General features: G+C 44.7%; 1 protein-coding gene across 1 annotated transcript in view; it reads right to left on the reverse strand.

The window, feature by feature from the left end:
• ASPM (assembly factor for spindle microtubules) overlaps window positions 1-19,903 on the reverse strand; it is a 388,799-nt gene that overhangs the window by 124,316 nt on the left and 244,580 nt on the right. Inside the window, exons 22-25 of the mRNA XM_086954783.1 lie at window positions 17,360-17,519; window positions 9,902-10,111; window positions 7,676-7,825; window positions 6,489-6,680 (exon numbers count right to left, since the gene is read on the reverse strand). Coding sequence (XP_086810909.1) covers window positions 6,489-6,680; window positions 7,676-7,825; window positions 9,902-10,111; window positions 17,360-17,519 — 712 coding nt within the window. The remainder of the gene's footprint in view (window positions 1-6,488; window positions 6,681-7,675; window positions 7,826-9,901; window positions 10,112-17,359; window positions 17,520-19,903) is intronic.

Below are 19,903 nucleotides of genomic sequence, written 5' to 3' on the forward strand. Positions count from 1 at the left end.
AACTTGCCTCAAGTCTTCAAATGACATTTCCAAAAGCTGCATTTTGAGACGTACACACATTCTCTTACTAGAGTTCACTTTTGAGTTATTGTCCATATGTTATATTATGTTATATTGATTTATATAGTGCACTAATCACCCAAGAGGGTATACAGGTGCTTGGACAGGTTTGAGGTGTTCAGCTTCTTGAAGAACTCAAGAAGGGAGGAGGTGGCTCTAATGTGTTAAGGTTTGTGGATGGAGCCATTAAAGGAGGTGGGTGGAGCCAGTAGAGGAGGTGGGTGGAGCCAGTAGAGGAGGAGGATGGAGCCAGTAGAGGAGGAGGATGGAGCCAGTAGAGGAAGTAGGTGGAGTCAGGGAGGTGGACGTTGCCTCCTAAAAAATGGGAGCACCTGCACTTAATATTTTATAAATTAAGCACTGGGTGGGATGGTGGTCGGACAAGAGTGGGGACTACCTGACCCACTAGGTTTGTGGGCAGTGTGCCCTTGTCCACGCAGAGGCTGGAGAGCATGCACGGCTCGGGGTAGCTGGGAGGAAATTGGTGCAGTTGGAAGCCCCTTCCGTAGCCACGAAAGGCTGACTGGTGGTGACGTGGGGCTGCCGAGAGGCCCAAGGACTTGGCAGTAACCTGCAAGTTCTTAAAGCACTCCAGCGCCAAAATCTGCATCATCTCCAAGGAAAGGGGAGCCATCGATGGGCATGTCCATAAGGGAAGCTTGGTCACCCACCCACCCCCAAAAAAACAGTTGTCCTCAACCAGGCGTCACACCTCAGGACCACTGTCGATGAAACCTATCTGCCCAATGAGTCGGTTGTGTCCAATCCTCAGCAAACTGTGAACTTTACTGCATTTCTCCCATCGGGAACAGCCTGGGAGACGATAGCCCGTGCCTCCTCTGGGACCTGCGGCAGCATTTGCACAACTGTGTCCCACAGAGTGTAGGAGTAGCGGCCGAAAATTCATGTGGTGTTCACAGAACGCAATGCTAGGCTGGCAGAAGAAAACATTTTTTTCCTTAAAGAGTCCAGCCTTTTATATTTCATATCTGGGGGAGCGGTAGGGAATGCGCCCTGGGAAGCTGGGGCTTGGACCACCAAGCTCTCCAGTTAGGGTGAGGAAGTTTGGGTACCCTAGTGCGGGGCTATGGCGGCAGGCAATCGTCCTACTCACAGGAAGCCCTATGTTGGGTTTGGAACAGGTTTCCAACAGGACGTCAGTGAGGGCATCACTGAACATGACTAACAGTTAGGATGGATCCTGGTTGCAGCATCTACGTCAAGATGTTGGTCTTGACTGACACACAGGGCAACTGTAGGTCAAGAACATCAGCTGCCCTTCACAACACCACGGCATAGGAGGCTCCCTCCTCTGTAGCAACGGAAGAGGGAGAAAGCATATTAGTACCTGGAGAAGTATCCAGTTCACGGTCTTTAAACAGTTCCTCACACCGGTCCCTTGTAAGGTAACCTGTGCATGGCTAGTATTCTTCAGGGTCCGGCAGCCTTCCAATTACTCCCTGGGTCCTAGCCCATTGGTATAGGGTTCAGGCTCTGATCTACGAAACAAAGGTCCTGCCGGAGTAGGGAAACACCTACCCCGCTCCATGTGAGATATCATAATGGAGATGGTACTGCTGGCGCCAGACGCATAGACACCAGCACCGGGGAGATGGTACAGCCAGCGCCGGTCCGGATACAGGAATGGATCCCTAGGGGTCAGTTGGAGCCGCTGGTGTGGAACCGGATAGGGCCCATATCTGATCCACGAGAGGCCTGAATGCGCGTCAACAGTGTCGGGCAGCCCAAATATGAGTTGGACAGGGGTCACTCCAGCTCCCAGAAAGTTGTGGAAAAATGGAGTCGGCCCAAGCGCAGGATCTTAGGAACCGAGCTTCAAATGTCAATTCTCCGTCGTCACGTCAGCCAAGGAGAAGTCGAAGACCACTTTGACATCTTGCTCTTCTTCTTGTGCCTCTTATCTGACTGTCCCTAAGACTTAGAGTGAGAAGATGATGACTTAGGCTCTGAAGAATCCTGGGACCTTCCTCTTGACTGGGACCTCTATTTTCACAGAGTCGCTTGCCAGGTTGCCTCGAACTTCAGGGACCGCTCCCTCAAAGCCTTTGGGTTGATGGTTAGGCAATTGGAGCATGACATGTTGTGGTCGCGCTTAAGACACCAAAGACAGATGAGGTGCGGGTCGGTCACCGACATCTACAGATGACAGGCTCCGGAGGGTTTAAAACCTGTCTTCCTGGGTGACATATCCTACCACACCAGAAGAAAAAACCTCAATATCGACAAAACATCAAAAAAATCCAGTTAAAAAATTGATGGGTAGCTGTTCTCCGGATCAGTGCAGGCTAGCGTGTAAAAGAAAAACTGACATCAGCGTGCCTATGTAGGTTCCGCATACGTCACTTTTGGTGCAGACACCGCCGATGACAAACAGGGAACCGAATGACGCCACCTACTGACAAGCAGGGGTACTGCTCACGAAAAATCTTCTGGATCCATTCTGGCGGCTGGGAAATTCAAAGGTAGAGAATCTGTGGCTAGAAGTCTATCAGATGAATGTAGCATCAATTTTCAAGTTGCAATTTGTTAAAAAGGTTTCTACATTGACCTGGCAAGATGTAACTTTATCTTTTTCTCAGGAAAAAGCAGAGCCCTACACGGAGGGAACAGGTCCCACTGTACCATCAAGCATTGTTTGAGGGCCTAGCTGTTGTTGGAGAAAGCCTCCCCAGGCCGCCTCTGGTAGGTTCCAATGGAAGCACTGTACATCTTGCATGTTATTCACAGCACTCCTGAAATTGTATCACCTAACCACCAGGGAAACAGGTTGATGTTCTTTACTAATGTCCAACAGCAGAAGGTGAGCCAATGGCTACTGTACTGGGTGGAGGACAATTTTATGTAAGCTGTTATAACCTATTACGTATCAGAGGAGAAACCTCGGTGTTGAATAGAGCTGAGCAATAGTAGATATGAACACTCTCCAGAACGGCTGTGCCGCAAGGGACTTCTGAATACAAAAGGGGCATATCATAGCCCAGACCCTGTGACTACTACAAATTATAAATTAACCAGTGGATTTACACGAAAAATTACGTGCCGTGGGCTTCTGTTCTAACAGAGAGCTGAATTATATTTAGGGACAGGCGATTTCCCATTACAAAGACTTGAACATTTTTTATACAAATGGTTGGTCGCCCATGTAAACAGTGATTGAAGCCTTGAAAAAGTTTCTATGAAACAAAACACGTGTCGGCTGCTGGTTCAACGCTTAAAAAGAGGACTGTCACACCAAGCTGCTTACTCTTGATTATATTGTGATTGCTCCTAAACTTGTGACTTAAGACTATCATATATTCATATTAAATTGATACGGCAAGAACAAAATTGATGTCCTGCTGCTACTTTAAATTGATTTGCTTGAATAACTGTATGAATTAATATAAAATTGAATAAGAATGCAGAGATTTATATTTTTGTTTTACGTTTTCACTGGGTCCAATTGGGCTTCAGTGTTTGGGCACCTTAAATAGGGGGGTGCAGTCATCTTAACCTCGAGGGGCACCAATACTCGGATGTTTATACTGAATGCACTAAGAGAATAGATGTGCTACTAATCAAACCACCACTGCCATCTGTAAATATTATCAGAATTGGCAAGGTCAGACTGGAGCAACAAGAATCATGCAGAACTTGGACTCTCCCTGATCTTGTGAAAAACCTCTGATATCATTGGAGTAAGGGGGAAGATTGTAAAAAAAAAGCCCCAGTCCATTGTCAGGCAACTTCCTTTTTTTATAGTTTCTTTGAGCATAAATATAAACTGCCACCTACAAATCCCTGCTCTACTATGCAGACATCAGCACTCATGTCCCCTCCTTTGTAATATTCTAGTGGACTTCTTTCCAGCTCATAACCTTTAGCGGTCAGACACATCAATATAGGGCAGTGTCAATTACAATCATCATATTTTAAGGATACACTTATTTTGGTAAATTTAGGATATGATTCATTTCATACCAATGTTTAGGAATGCCGTACGTCATGTTTTCTCCTTCCCTCAGCAGTATGATTGTCACAGTCATAAATGGCCTGCCTTTACAGAAATTATAGTAGGTTGTGGTGAAATCAGCAGTCTTTATTCTAACGATTTTTCCTGCCCTATAGCGCGATGTACATGGGCAACAGTCAGCCAGACAGGCTTTTTGTACAACACTACAGTGAATTATGAGATTCTTAGTTCTAACAAGAGTAGAGGCTTGGAAACGCCACTGTGCTATGTTCTATTGACTAAGAAGGCAGGACTCTCTGAGGGTGTCAGTCAGGATACTGGACATGGGACTACTGGGTAGCTTTTTTACAAGTAGACAAATAGAATGAGAAATACCAGGAACCCAACCACGTGGAAGACCAGAAACTAGACCAGGAGGACTGGCAGGTGAGCATGGAACAGACAACCAGGCGGAGTAGACATCAATGACAGAACCATGAGGAACAAGATCATGATGACTAATAGAACCCATACGAATAGGAGGACCAGATACAGGTGAAGGAACAACGAGACTGAGGACCACAAATTGTCCCAAAAGAACCAATTCAAGGTACAGAAAAGGTAGAAAAAAAGAGTAACTGTATATGGAGAACTATTATCAAGTGAACAAGGAAAAGCAGCACACAGGAGCAGGATGACAAGAATCCGATCAAAAGATCAGGAGGAAACGACTAAATAGGGTCAGAGCTAGGCAGAAAAGGACCTGTATTACCATGAGAATTAGAAGAAAGCTAATGTGATTCTAAGCACTTTTATTACAACACATTCTTACAGAGCACACCCTTTATAAATGGATATTATTTTTCACTTTACAGTCCATGTCCCATTTCAGAACCCATCGCCTACATTTTTTATCCCCTTTAAAGCACTAGGGATGCCAATCATATAAAGTGGAGATAGGAAGGGAAGTCTCAGTCACAAAAATGCTGGAGGAACTGGGGACAGCTCTTTGGGAAAGGACCATTTTGCACAAATATTGCAAAATATAGAAGAGAAATCAGTACCCTTAAAAGATGGGGGTAGCTTGCTTTCTGCACATCACACAATACCACAAGTCATCACTTGTTTGCACACACACAAGACTTAAACATGCACATATTCAATTATGGCACACAGAAAAATAAATTATAGGAAACATTCACAAGTCGGCTGTCCCACTTTGCGCTTTTTGGGAAGATGTCTAAGCAGGCCTCTCTATGGATAAATCATCCACCCCATACAAACCAGCAAGAGCATTAAGGCAAGATGGGCAGGCATGTGGATCAGAACTGACAGTGATCATTGAAGCAGTGGGACTGGTGCCTTCGTCTAATCCTCAGGTTTGAGAAGCTGTTTTACAGACCACGTCACCAACACCTTGGAAGGCAAAAGCTGCAACCCGAAATTGGGTAGGAGGAGGAGTGAGGCAAATAAGGATTTTTGTCACCCAAAAAGGAGCAAAATTAAACCAGCACAAAATGAATTAGAACGCATTACTTTTCAAAGAAATGTTAGCTGGCTAATTTGTTTTGTTTACTGATAAGCACTCCTTGCGAATATGAATTTCATAATCAATGTAATTATTCACATAAAGTAAATGACTTCTGGTGAAAAGATCCGGAGTGGAAATACCATTACTGTGCCTCTCCTGTCAGGAGGACGTTACAAATACTTTTGCATCACCCCCTGAATGAGCCTTCACTAGTTTCTGCCACCGATCACAAACCCCAAATTTGTTTACAATCCTGCTAAATGCTCCCCCATCAAAGGACCCCTACAAACTTACAATAAAGTGAAGACAAAGCTCTAAAATTAAACTCCTCTTCTTCCTCGTGTTTGTGGTGGCATTCATTGCCATATTATGAATCTGTGAATCATCAGTTTAGGTCATGGCTCTAGTCTAGAGTCTTTGAAATCAGCGGGTACATGGCATCACTCAAAAAACAAACTGTATAATTTCTTGGCAATAGCATTAAGCGAAAATAACTATAGCTGCATAAAACATGAGGAATTCCAATATGTGGGTATGTTTACGTTCCTTCTCTTAAATCAGGTCTCGATTAAAAAAAAAAAAAAACAGAACCGGCTGTGACAAGATGGGGCTGTGGTATATAGTCATGTCTCTGTTACACCTCGTTGAATGACAGAGTAACTAGAGGCCAATGATCATTCTGACTCAACTCTGTACTACTGCACTGCAGTGCAGGTGTATCTCACAACCGCTTCTTACATTATGCTGTGTTACAGGATCATTTATGTGAACTTGATAATTAACTGCATGAATGGTAGCTTACATTTTAAATAAAAAGTTTATTCCAGCACAGCTCATGAATACACATAGTAAGGGCACCTATACAGCAGTGATCCACCTGATTTGACAAAATGCCATGAACAAAACTATATGTTAAGTTTCGAACACAGAACATCTGCTACATACCTGAATTTTAATGACTCCATTTGAGATCTTTCCTTCTTGTTTTTTTAATAGAAAGCTTCGGATCAGCCTCTGGATCACACAGGCAGCCATGTTTCTCCGGCTCAACCACGAGCGTGTTGCTCTCTGTAGTCTGACGATTTTGGATCGATCAGCTAAATACTTTTTTTGTTGAAGCCTGGCACGAAAACAACTCTATTTCAAAACAAACAAAAGCATATTGAGCTTTAATGTGTTGTCACATTCAAACAGTGAATTTACTGTCGCAAGTCAAGTGCAAGACTTGCCGGCAACTTGACATCCATTTGGTTACATATGGACGCATCACCAATTGGTACAAGGTTAGGATATCATAGTTGGCACTACAATGCAAAGGATGTTGTAATGATTCGCCGGTCCTCCAACTGCACATCAAATACATCAGGGAAGGGACAGTGACCAGTAGGCACTTACAACCCTTCCTGTGAACTCCATACAGAGTGGTCCACCATGTGCTCCCAATTTAATCGCTACGGACATCTGATATCAACTATCCAAAGGAAGTGTGTTTTCTGTAAGTGAATCGGAAATGCTGTAGGGATTCTCGTCTCTGAACAGAGCAGGAGCGAACAGTTCAAGTGGGTGGAGTTAAAAGCCCTTCCAATCACATGCTAGGCATACCACGCCTTTCACCCTCTCCCCTCGAGTGCTTCTCTCAGAGCCAAGCACCCTACAGTCCTCCTCTCACAGCCAAGCACCCTACAGTCCTTAAACGAGAACTAGCTGGGCGCCACCAGGGCAAATAGATCTGGTCTGATAGACAGCTCTCCACTGGGACTCAAAATATTAAATTCAATACTTTCACACAGCCCCATCAGTCTCTGATGTTAAACAACATAACAAACAGCTGACCCAGACGGTAACAACTAGAAACAGAAGTAAACTTTCTGAATGAAGGTCATCCAAAATTATTCATACTTAGAAGACATTTTGTTTATATACAAAGATTTAAAAGCAATTATGCATGAGCGGTGACAAAACAAATGTTAGAGGTGATGAAAACGTACATATTCTTGGGGTGGGGAAAGAATTTTGGAGAAGTGGCCGTTTGCATCCACCTTCTATGCTAATGTTGCGGCATTTAATTATCTTAAGGAAAAACTGGTGATCCCTGCGCGGCTGCCTAGCAATGCCCAGACATAAGCACTTACCTGAATGAAAACCACTGTGTCCATGTGTCTTTTGGCGCGTCTCAGTGCGAGGTATACTCTGAACTTCCTTTGAATTTTGAGAGCAGACAAATGGTGATACGCCGCTGCTGAGAACCGCAGCAGCCTCTGTTCTTGCTTTTGTTGTTCGATCTAGATGGAAAAATAAGTCACAACATATTACTACTACAGACACCACCTTTGAAAACACACAAATTCTAATCTAGTCTTTCCACCTCATTGTGAATCCCTAAAGCTATCTTTTGACAAAGGTTTTTGGACGGTGCACACCCAGAACTCATGTCCTGGAATGCGCGCTGATATGGGAATCAAATTCCTTAACTGGACCATGAAAATACTGGATATTTAATTAATGTCCTTTTAGAATCAATGGGTTTTTAGCGCATTTAAGTGAAAACTGGGCTCTGAAATGCAACCTTCAACACCATTGTTTTTCCCAAAACCTTATAGCGGGAGAGGCCCCCAAACACCTCTTCAGTGCTTGCTTGCTGTAAGTCGGCTATGGGCATTATTCATTGAAGCAGCAGGCGATACAATGCCAGAAGCAGAAGTGGGCAGTGACATTTCATGGCTGGGAGCAGCCAACAGGATGGCTCACCTCCTGCATAGCATCTTTGGTACTTTCAAGACGGCAGAATCACGTTGAAGTCTGCTCCACTCCTGACACTGCAAAACGTTCTCCCGAGACTTAAAAGGGAGCCCCAGATGTGGCTTTTGCAAGTTCCCCTTTAGTCTCGGAGATAGGCATGCCTACTCTTGTCAGAGAGGGTCAGATAATCACCCAATGCAGATTTCACCACATACACTTTCTCTATCAGTAGACTGCCAATACTCTTAAGTAGTTGTACAGGGGAGACGTTTAAACAGCCAACTAGCAGGGGGTTAATGAAATCCAGCAGGGCTGCGAGAAACATTAATTTCATGACGAAGGAAGCTATTTAAAGTGATGGGTTATGGGCAAGGAAATTGATTGAATATATACAAATAATTAGAGAGCAAGAATTGAGGATGAGATAAGTCCCTGGGAAATCTTTCCATTTAAACCCCTTTTGAATCAGTAAGTTCAGTTTATCTATACAAATGGAAGTTGATTACTTGTCTAAAAAGTCATCAATTGCTCTAATGTTGGCCTTCTTAGGTAATGAGAATGCATTTCCATGTATAGGAATACTCGGATGTCCAACTTAGATTCGACAAGTTAAGATTTAATATAGTTTGCTACTTATTATCTATAAATCCGGAATTAAGATCTAGTATGATATTAATTGAGGGATACTGTATTTTACTAAATGTGTTAAAAGCAACACGATTCATTCAGTGATTGATTACCACTAAGAATATTTTAAAGCCTTTGTTTCTAAAGAATTGTACTTCAACTCGTGATATATCACAGAAACGTTTGATATATTTGATTACTATTTTTAGATGAAGCAATATATCTTGGTCAATTTTAAAAGATTTAAAAAATATATATCTATATACTAGGATATTTACGATTTGAATGTTTTTATTGTTTTACGGAAAATCTGATTAAAGGAAGTTATCTTTGACTGATCTATTTCATTACAGGACTAAAGGAAATATTACATACAAAAAAGGCAGGAAAGAGGGCCACATGAATCTTATTTGTAAGGACTCCAACCATAGGAAAAGTTGTCTCATCCCTTTTCTGTGTTGCACTAGTGTAACTACAGTGAAACGCAACAGACTTTAGTCAAAATAAATGTCTTTTTCTTTTGAAACCTAATTAAATTAGACTGTCTGCAAAGGCCTCGCCAACTTTGAGGATCCTATCTGTCAGAGGATACCTGTGTGCACACATCATGGCGAGTCAGAAAATAGTCTTCCTCGCATGTGTGTGCACATGCTCTCATACAACCAGTGAAGAGCCTCTTATCCCAGCTGAGCAGCAGCGGATCTTATATTAAAAGGCAGACACTGGTCATTACAGCTTAAAACCATATTGAGAGAAGATTACAAGTAGGTGGTAATCCATTTTTGAATCTCACCCAAAATCAGGCAATCAAAAAAAAAAATCAAGGTGGAATTAAGCGAGTAAGAACCCACTTCACATACTTGGGACAAAAAAGAAGATTTAATTAAATGAGGATTACAGTTATCACAATAATCGGTTACATAATTCACCAGCAATGCCTCACAACATCCATTTGCCTCACCCATACAAAGCATAAGGTTTAACATACATACCATTCTTCTAACCAACCAGCCGCGTGTCAGAGCTTGAAGCTGGGTAACTGCATCTCGAGTTTTGATGTACTTGAGCCTGTCACGTCGTCCTTCATGAACAGCTCGCAAGTAGCTTTGCAAGGTGAGTGCAGCAGCTTTTAGTTGGAGAAATTTACGCCTCTCTCGAAAGCCTCTGTAAGCTCCTTGTATCAATATCGCAGCTTCTTTTTTCTAGTTATAAAAAGGTACCAATGGAAAAAAAACAGTAGTGCCATAGTATTCAAAACATTAATATCACTCTAGTTAATAAATTGTCATAGTGAATGTTGAGGTGCAAAATGCTCGTATTTAACTTCACATAATCGCATAAGTGTGTACATCTTTTAAAGCGACAACTGCTGTAAAATTCAAATGAACTTCTTTTTCAAGAGGATAAAAATGCAAGCAAATTAAACGCGACACCAAAGAGTTTAAAATTGTGAATTATTTTAAGAATGTCAATCAGTGCCTTTTCTGCGTTGATGGGGGATGGAGAAGATTGGAATAATCATGTAGGGTGCTGGTTGCCCAAAACAATATTATTAAACCCAAGCCCAGCTATTTCTAAAATATTAATATTAGTAAAATATAGTTTATTTCCTGTGTTTTGGTGCTATAAGAGACCCGGTTCCTATCACGTAGCTATCGATAAGGTTAAAACTTTGACCTGCGTACACGCAGAAGAAAAACAGTTTTTAAGACTACCTATATCATAGATGCCTGCCTGACCAGAAAGATGCTTGTATCAGCATTCCTCGTTTTTTTAAACCTGCAGAATAAGCATACCTCTACAATGTGAGCTTCAACAGTAATAATAATACAAAATTGTCAGCATACAACCTGAAACATTCCACCTGTCCCACCAAACCTCATTCCCAAACAAAAAACCCCAAGCATTGTCAGAGCCGAGAGGTCGGGCGGATGACGCCCGCCTTTTGGGAAATCTTGTTTTGTCATGACTTTTGCAAAACTTTGAGACGCATCTAAAGAAAAACATTGACTAAAGCCAAACACGTTTTTGGTCTAAAAAAAAGCACACATTATCATAGTATTTCCTGGCACTGAAGCGAACTACTTTGTGTGGATGTGCTCCTTGTGAAGGGAAAACATAATTTAGTGAGCCAATAACTAAAGTGGTGAGACGCATTGCCCCTTGATTCATGCTCTAGTGGGTTGGAAAAAAAACTTGAATGACACATTTACAAACACATGGATTGAGTGTGTGTGAGAAAGTGACATCTTTCTTGCATTGGTATGCCCTCACTTTTTTCTGACTGCTGATGTGCTTTGACTGAGTGTGCCCTGGGCTCCTGCCAACCAGGTACCCAGGGCCTGTGTTCCTTCCTTAAAACTGGGTTGAAACTAAAACCCAATTGGCATCTCTGGCCACCTGTCAGCCCCTAGTAAATGGTACCCTAGGTACCCAGAGAAGACCCCCCAAGGACTGCAGCACTTATTGTGCCACCCTTAGGGGCCCTGCACCCTGGCACCCACACATTGCCTTTGCAGGCTGAGTGCCTAAGTACAGAACTAAACAAAGAGTCGACATGGCACACATCCCTGTGTGCCATGCCCACAAGCTCACTGCCCTTGCATACATCAGTCACCCCTCTAGCTGGGTGCCCTATGCCAGTGATGTGGGCACATGTGCATGACCCCTGAGCCCCTTCAGTACCCAGAGCCATTCCTGGGCACTGTAAGTGCAGTGATGCCATTAAGAGTATATGGTGCTGGTAGGTCAACATTACGAACTCCACAGCACCATAAAGGCTACACTGAAGACTGGTATCAAATTTCTCAGCACATTAAATCCACACTGATGCCAGTGTGGGATTTAATGAAAAATGCACCACAGAGGGGTTCTTAGAGATGCCCCCTGAAACCTAACCACAATCCACATCTGGACTGAGAGGCTGCCTAGGCTGCCACACAGCAGACATGTTGCTGGACCCCCGGGTGGAGAGGCCCCGCTCTCCTGGGCATGCAACAATGCACATCCTGGGCGGGGTGCTAGGTCTCGTCCCCCAGGATGGGCATGGGGAAGCTTCAAAGGCCTGCCGCCTGTGTGAGCTTCTCCAGACCATTTGCTGTACCCAGCAACTGGCCCCCACCAGTCCTGACCCCACTTTGGCGGGAAGACTGGCGAGAAAAACTACGTCAGGAATGGGGGTGTGCCAGCCTGTGCCAACCCCATCCCTCAAGTGGGGGAGACTAGGTGAAGCACGACCCCGGGCTCCGGCCATCTTGAGGATGGGGAGCCCTGCCCAATCACAGCTAGGCCCCTGCCCCCCGACAGGAGAGGAGCAGGCTAGGGGGTGTACCCACCCCAGGACAGGGATCTATTGGTCCCTGCCCTTGCCCTACCTGTAACACCCCTAAATCCAGTATTTAGGGGCTCCCTGAAGCTTCCTTCCTCAGATCACGATAAGAAAAGAAGAAAGAAGATCAAGAGGAAGAAGACCCGCTGTGCAGCTGCTAACAACAGGACGAACCCAACTGACTTGGCCCCAGCCCTACCGGACTGTCGATCCTGGAACCAGCTCCTGCCTAATCCCGGCGACTCATGCGGAAAGGCACCCTTGGGACACCCAGAGGACCTGCCTGCCTTGACCCCCTCGAAGAAAGGGACAACCATCAGCAGAGGCTCTGCTGCAACAACCCCCCCCTGGTGCCAGCCAGGAAGCTCGGGACCAGCCCACTCTGCACCCGCCGAGCACGGCCCGTGCCCGAGTGATCCAAGACCACGACGACTTCACCCCGGCGACTGGGACCCAAAGTCCACTTCCCGAAGACCCTCCTCGACGAACCAGACGACGCCTGCAGACTCAGAACCCGGGCCCCCCAACCGCGACCAGCTGAGGGTAAGCTTTTCCGACACCCAAGCACCCAGCGCCCTGCAACCCCCTTTGAGGTACCTACCTGTGCTCCAAGATCTCAACTTACCTCTCGAAGTGGTGGTCGGCCCTGAAGAGTCTTTGTCCCCGAGCCTGCAGCCTTTGTTCGTTAGTCACCTTTCCCATTGAATAACATTGAGCACCCGACGGCTCAAAAGCACCCTGCACCCAGCCGCCCGAGTGCCGCTGGCCGTGCCACCTCTGCCCTATCCTACTCCCCCCCCCCCCCTGCCCTGAGCAAGTGACCAGGAGCCCAGCTCCCATAACCGCGTGGCCTGCTAGCCAGCAGCCACCAACCGGAGGCCCCATGCCCCTCATTGGATAAGATTGGGCCTAACTACCTCTGCACCCGGCCGCCGCTGAGGGTGAACCAACTGTATCTAACTGATCCTGGAGGACCCCTGAGTCTATGCCCAGAACCTTAACTTCACCAGTCGAGTACTCACCTGGAAACTGGAAACTCACTTACCTGCCATTGGATAACATTGACTGGTTTGACTTGAAAAATCTTTTAAGTGACTACTTTTGAAAACTTAAAAATATTCATATAAAATCAACCGAATTCCGAAGTACTCACCTGTGATCAGGAGAGAAGCCAGTGCTGTACTGTGTAGACCAGTACTGAACCGCGAAAGTATTCCTTAACGGGTTTACTAGTAACCGGTATTTTCTCCATAGGAATCCATACGAAATACTGAAACGGAATTACGTAGCTGTTTTAAGTTGAGACCCCAGTGCTGGACCCAGGAGCCCAGTACTGGGTAAGAAAAGTAACGAGATCGTACTTTACCTGCAATCTGAATTGTCTCCCATTGGAAAACATTGCCAGATTTCTGTTGAAAAGTTTCTAAGTGTGAACTTTTAAAATCGCTTTATATTCCTGAAAAACAACTGCAATAACTAAAACTTTTCACTAAATTGTTTTCAGCTTAGACCCCAGGACTGAATCTAGGATCCAGTCCTTAAACTACCAAAGTAATTCACAAAGTAATCACCTGTGTTTATATAGGAAAACCCATTGAGCTCAATGCTAAATTGTGTGTAGAATTGTGTTGCCTGCTGCAACCCCTGTACCTATTGTGTTTACAAAGTTTATTGCCTTTCTGCAAAGTACTCATCTGAGACCTCTCATATTGAGACAAGCATATTTTGATACCTGTTGGTTTTAGAAAATAAAACATCTATATCTTTGATATAAAAACAGTTGGCCTGGAGTTCAGTCTTTGACTGTGTGAAACCTTTTGCTGACTGAGTATGTACAACAAATGCTTTACACTGTCCTCTGGTACTGCCTTACTGCTCGACCAAGCTACCACTTTAGAGAGTAAGGTCACACCTGGCTTTAACCTCTGGGGTTTGTGGACTCTATACACACTACACTGCACCTTATTCTGGTCCAGTATATAGAGAGCCACTTTCTCACAGTGTGGACAAAAAATGCTAAAAGTAATTATTTCATATACAATTTCATAAAATCAAAAGATCTCGGCTAACACAAGGCCCTTGTACAATGTCGGGGGGTCAGGAAACTACCCGGCAAACAGACCCCCGTATTGCGGTTCGACCGCCGTATTACGATGCGACCACCGGGCTGGCGGTTGCAAAGAGCTCCTTTTCACTGCATCTTGTGATGCGGCTGCAGCACAAGCCGTCGAGTAAAGGAGCACTTTCTCCACCTCCATGCACCGTGTGCCATGCACTATGTGGTGTATGGAGGTGCATGGGGAGATGACATTTGGCACCTGGGCCAGTTTACAGTGCCCAAGACAAATGGGGGCCCTGTTTGGGGCCCCCCAACATCCATTTCCGAAAGCCTTTTCATGGCAGTCTTTCAGACATGAAAAGGCCCTTGGAAAGGGATATTGAAATCCCGACAGCGAGCCTGCCTCAGCACCACCTCATTCGGGATCGCAGTTCTGAATGCCACCACAACAGTATCACTGATCCTCTCAGAAATGGTGGTCGACACCCCAGACGACCTAACATACGCTCTCGACCGCCATAAGACAGATCGCTCCGGTTATCTGGGGGCCTTGTATACTAGCGATAGAAAAAACAAACAGACATTTTTTGGGCCTACCCAGCACACGTTAGAAATTTGGAGTATCGTACACTCATGTTTGGGGTGGAAGGGCGTCCTCTCGAAGGTAGCGATGTTGTGGTACACACAGAAATTGGGTATGCTGTGCAACCAGCCAGGGTTTGATAAGTGGGACCTTATAGGTATCTCAGTGGTGAAGGACTTGTTTAGGAAAGGGGATCTACTCGCATTTGGGGAGCTTCAGAGCCAATATCACCTGGCTCAGGGAGAAATGTACAAATATTTGCAAATTAGGCATGCGACCCTGGAGGCTTTCCTGTCCCTTCAGGATATACCGGATTCGTCCCCCTTAGAGGACCGGCTGTTAGATGGGCCCTTGAGTTCCAAAGCAATATCCCTCACATATAAGAAGCTGTGCAATAATCTTCCAGACACATTTCCAAAGCTCAGGGAGAGGTGGCAGGAAGACTTGGGCCCGATGAGTGACGAGGACTGGCAGGCGGCCCTTATGTCCCCGCAAGAGGAGGCCATTACATTGAATTTCAGGTGCATACAGATTAGGATACCTTACCGATCATACATGACAGGGCTGACGTTGGCAAAAATAGGCTCTAGATCCGACGACCCATGTCTGAGAGGCTGTGGACAGCGGGCCACCTTTTATCATATTCTTTGGAGCTGCCCAAGGATACGTATCCTCTGGGAGGGAGCCTACCAGCATATGCAGACGGCCCTGGGGAAGGAGGTAGTGTTGACGTCACAACTGGGACTGCTTAATATATGGGAGGCGACGGATCTTACGGAAATCGAACAGCAATTCACTACACTGGGATACAAAACCGCCGCCTGTCACTGGTTGGGCAAAATTGCTGGGGTGCCAGAAAAAGTGGGATCGGAAGTTGTCAAGATGGAATAATTACCGTGGAGATATTTGTGTGTCCCCTATGGTAGAATTGGAGATGCAGAGACGTACTAACTGGGCTTACAATGCGTGATTTCTTTTCTGTATTTATGCTTTGCCGAAAACGATATATTGTGTGATTTGATAATGCCATCACATTGTATCTGTATGGCTATAAATAAACCAATAAACACATTTTAAAAAAAAGAAATGGTGGTCGGCCCCCTACCCCCTTTCAGATCCGACTGCCTGGATTGTAATTCGGTGGTCGACGGAAGGGCTGTCAGTCAGACAGGCCATCGGTTGTGGTCTAACCAACATCATATTAAGGCTAACAGACCTATAAAAGTCAATCATTGTGCCACAGTATGCCAGACTCTTGTCTTCGAGAAAACAGAACCGAAAGTAGGAAAGAAAGCAAAAGAAAGGAAGCAAAGAGACGGTAGACAAGAAAGGAGGAAAGAAAGAAAGAGGTCAAGAAAGAAGAAAAGAAAGATAGAAGGAAGGACAGACGCAAGAAAAGAAAGAAGGCAAGGATGAAGGAAAGAAGGAAAAGTTAGAAAGAATAAATGATAAAAAGGCAAAGGAAAAAAGAATGAAAGTAGGAAAGAAAAAAAGAAAAAAAGAAAAAGGAAAGCAAAAGAAAAAATACAAAAGAAAAGCGAAGAGAGAATGAAAGAAGGAAAGAAGAAAAGAGAAAATGGTATGAATGGAAGCAAGAAAGAAGGCATGAATGCAAGAATGAATGAAAGAAGGAATGAATGCAAGAAAGAATGAAAGAATGAAAGAAGTAATGAACTAAATAAAGAAATAAGGCAAGAAAAAACAAGGCTTGAAAGAAGAATTGAACGAAAAAAACGATAAACAGTAAAGAAATAAAGGAAAAGGAGAAAAGGAGTGGAAGATTGAAAAAGAAGGAATGAAAAAATGAAAAAAAGGAAAGACCGGAATGAAAAAGCAAGAACATAGTAGAGAAGGAAGAATGAAAGACATACACAACAGTTTCAAATGGACAAAATCTATTATGCTGGTAAATACCAGCAGTCAGATAAAAGTACACTTCAAAAGAAATTCACAGCAGCATTAGCAGGTGACAGGAACTGACAAAGCATGGAATGGCCTAGCAGCACTTATGGTAAAAATCGAGCTGTTGACACATCAGGCTCTAAACATAAAGGCAGCAAAACAAAATTATGGGGACAGAATGGCACTAGTTTGTGTGCGGGTGTGCTCCTTGAGAAAGGGCTAAATGCAATCAAGCCAAGTGACATCCAGTGGCTGAAGGGGGGTGACCACATGCTGTATGCTATAGTGGGCAGAAGTAAAATGTGAATGTGACACCCACAGAATAATGCATGAAGAAATGATGTGTATTGTACATATATTTTTTTATTAATAAAGCTCTTAGCCAACACCAGAACTAAAAATACAAAAATAAATACAGGTGTATAGCACAGTTTATAGTTCTCAGAAACGGATGGCAGACTGGTGTATAGCTCTGAACAAAGGAGTTAAAATAAAATATCATGCCTCATTAAACAATCTGTCCGACAAACTTATTATTTCAAGAAGTGTTAAAAAGGTACCCAAGAGCTTACATTTACCTTTAAAAGTTGTCTCCTGACACATGCTCCCCTGTACACCGACTGAATTTTAATTACTGCCGCCTTGATTGTCTCAAACTCCAGGCATATTGCCCTTGCTGTAAGCGTTTCTCTCCACCGTCTTTGAATAATAACCACAGCAGCACGTATCTTCAAAAATCTAATGAATTTCAAACAAAAAGATCAATTAATTTAAACGAAACGGCCTTATCTTTAATGGCAAAGTTATCATCATTCCACAAATTCACATTTGGGAAACGCAACTTTTTTTACTGAATGCAACAATTTGCAAGCAATTCTGTGATTAAATTCATACGACAAAACAAATCTTTATTAAAAGATACTTAGCAAATTTCAAAGTGTGCAGACTACATGCAACAAAGAAAATTGGACCAGCCACGAAAATGCATATAAAGGCTAGAATAATTCCAAAAGTTAGATTACAATTTACCTGCAACAAGAAGGGTAAATGAGAAAAAAAGCGTCTGAAAAGCCAACAGGTCTTGCCTTTTTGCTGCGAATTCAGACCAACTAGCTTTGATAATGCTTTTCACGAATGCTCCTAAACTTTGAAAAAAACACACAAAAAAGTAACTGCTATAATGCTAATGCAGAATACACCCGAAAAATAAAGACAAAAATCCAATGACGCATATGTACACTTGCATCACCAAGCATCTGTGTGTATGCGTGAAAATCCTGCCCTAGTGTCCCCACACATGCAAGCGCATGCGTTATTATGAGGGGGCCGTTTTGCTTTTTTAAAATTCTAAGACGGTGAACAACAATCATTGAGCAATACATCAAAAAATCTTGTACCAGCTTAATTTTTTTTAGAAAGGATTGAGGCTGCCAGGCCCTCCAAAAACAAAGACATGAACATACAAACAATCAAACGGGTAGGAGCAGATGAGAGAGAAAAGGTGGAGCAGGTAACAATTAAACACTGCCAGCAGCAATAGGGAGCTGGTGGCAGGGTTGAATGATAATTAGTAAGGAACACAAACTAAATGTGGTTAAACGGGTGCCGGAGGGTGTCCCTATCCATATTGAGATACTCGGTAGACCAGAGAGGCCTTGGTGCTCCTCACTTCGAGGCCTACTACTTAGCAGCTCAACTGCAGTGGCTATCCAGATGGATGGCCGGATCGGCTCTGGAGGAAACTGGTGTGAGGGACCTGCCAGAGCTTAACTAGTTTATGGAACCTGGTTCCCACTACTTCTCAATCGACCCAAGGACTGCCCCAACTAGTTGAGATGGTGATATGTTTACTAACAATGTAAAGTCCAGTACATCCCAAATATTCTGTTAGGGGTCTCTTAGACCAGCATTCTCGCCTGGATGATTGAAAAATCACCCAGTGGACAGTAGCTAGTATGGTAGGGGTCAAGATTTATTCCAAGAAGGTCTATTGCAGACTCCCAGCGGTGGTAGCTCCCCCGGTGAAAAGCATTGATTTGGGGCATTGCTTCCGGCAGGGCAGAGCTCAGAGAGGGGACGCGAGCTCTGCTGCGCATGGGCAACGGGAGGTCTGCTGGATTTTCTGGATCCCATGGCTCTTCGCTGCCATAGAGGTGAGGAGACACTGAGGGGCGAGCATTGGCTCCTGGTGAGATGGCTTCTTGGGGACACAGAGGCAGCAGCCGTCTGGCAGCGCTGCCCAGCCTTGAACCCCATTTTGCGCCTGGTGGGCCCGCCGGAATCTGTGAGGAGTGAAGTCCAATCTGCATTTGGTGAGGTGATAGGAGAGCCCATGCGGAGACACGAGGCACGCACCCAGAGCAGCCATCAGCCCTATGCCTGAGAGGAAGTGAAGCCCGGAAGCTCTGCACGGAAGAGCTGGAGGGTCACCCTGGGCCTTGCCCGGCCTATATTGACCTGAGTCTGCATTCCGTGTAGGGGTGTTGTGCGGGGCGGACCTCGCCTGGATTGATCTGCTCCCCTACGATAAACCCCATTGGCAGACGCTGGCAATCTGGTAGGGAGGCAGTGACTCGCCGAGGGTAGCTGGCACTGAACATAATCTTGCAGCCAGCTGTCCGGTGAGCTCAGGGTCCCAGTCACTCTCTAGGAGAGAGAGGAGCAAGGACACTTCGCATTTGCATTTTGGTGGCAACACACACAAAAAAAGACAAAACGCTGAAAGACATACTTCTGAAGCAATCTGGGTCCACTACCCCTGCCAGCAAGACCTACAATGGGGCCTTGGAAGGGTGGGGGACGGCCCAGCAACTAAGACCTTCATGATGGAACTATTTGCTGCCATAAAAGACAACATACAGGAACTTAAGGGCCAGCTCTCCGCCGACCTCCAGAAGGTACTAAGAGACAGAGATGAGGTAGGAGAATGTGTGGCCACGCTAGAAGAGCACAACCTCAGCTGAGAGGAGGACCTTCACCAATTACAACAAGACATACTCCGCCTCCAAGAGCAGCATTTAGATCAACATGCACATGCCAAAAATCTCGAGAACCGCTCTTGGTGGAATAATATACGGATCTGAGGTGTGCCATGGCTAGAGGAAGGGGACGATCTAAGGGCT

Source organism: Lissotriton vulgaris, chromosome 1_1 (genome assembly GCF_964263255.1).
Source record: "Lissotriton vulgaris chromosome 1_1, aLisVul1.2, whole genome shotgun sequence".
Classification (NCBI taxonomy): domain Eukaryota; kingdom Metazoa; phylum Chordata; class Amphibia; order Caudata; family Salamandridae; genus Lissotriton; species Lissotriton vulgaris.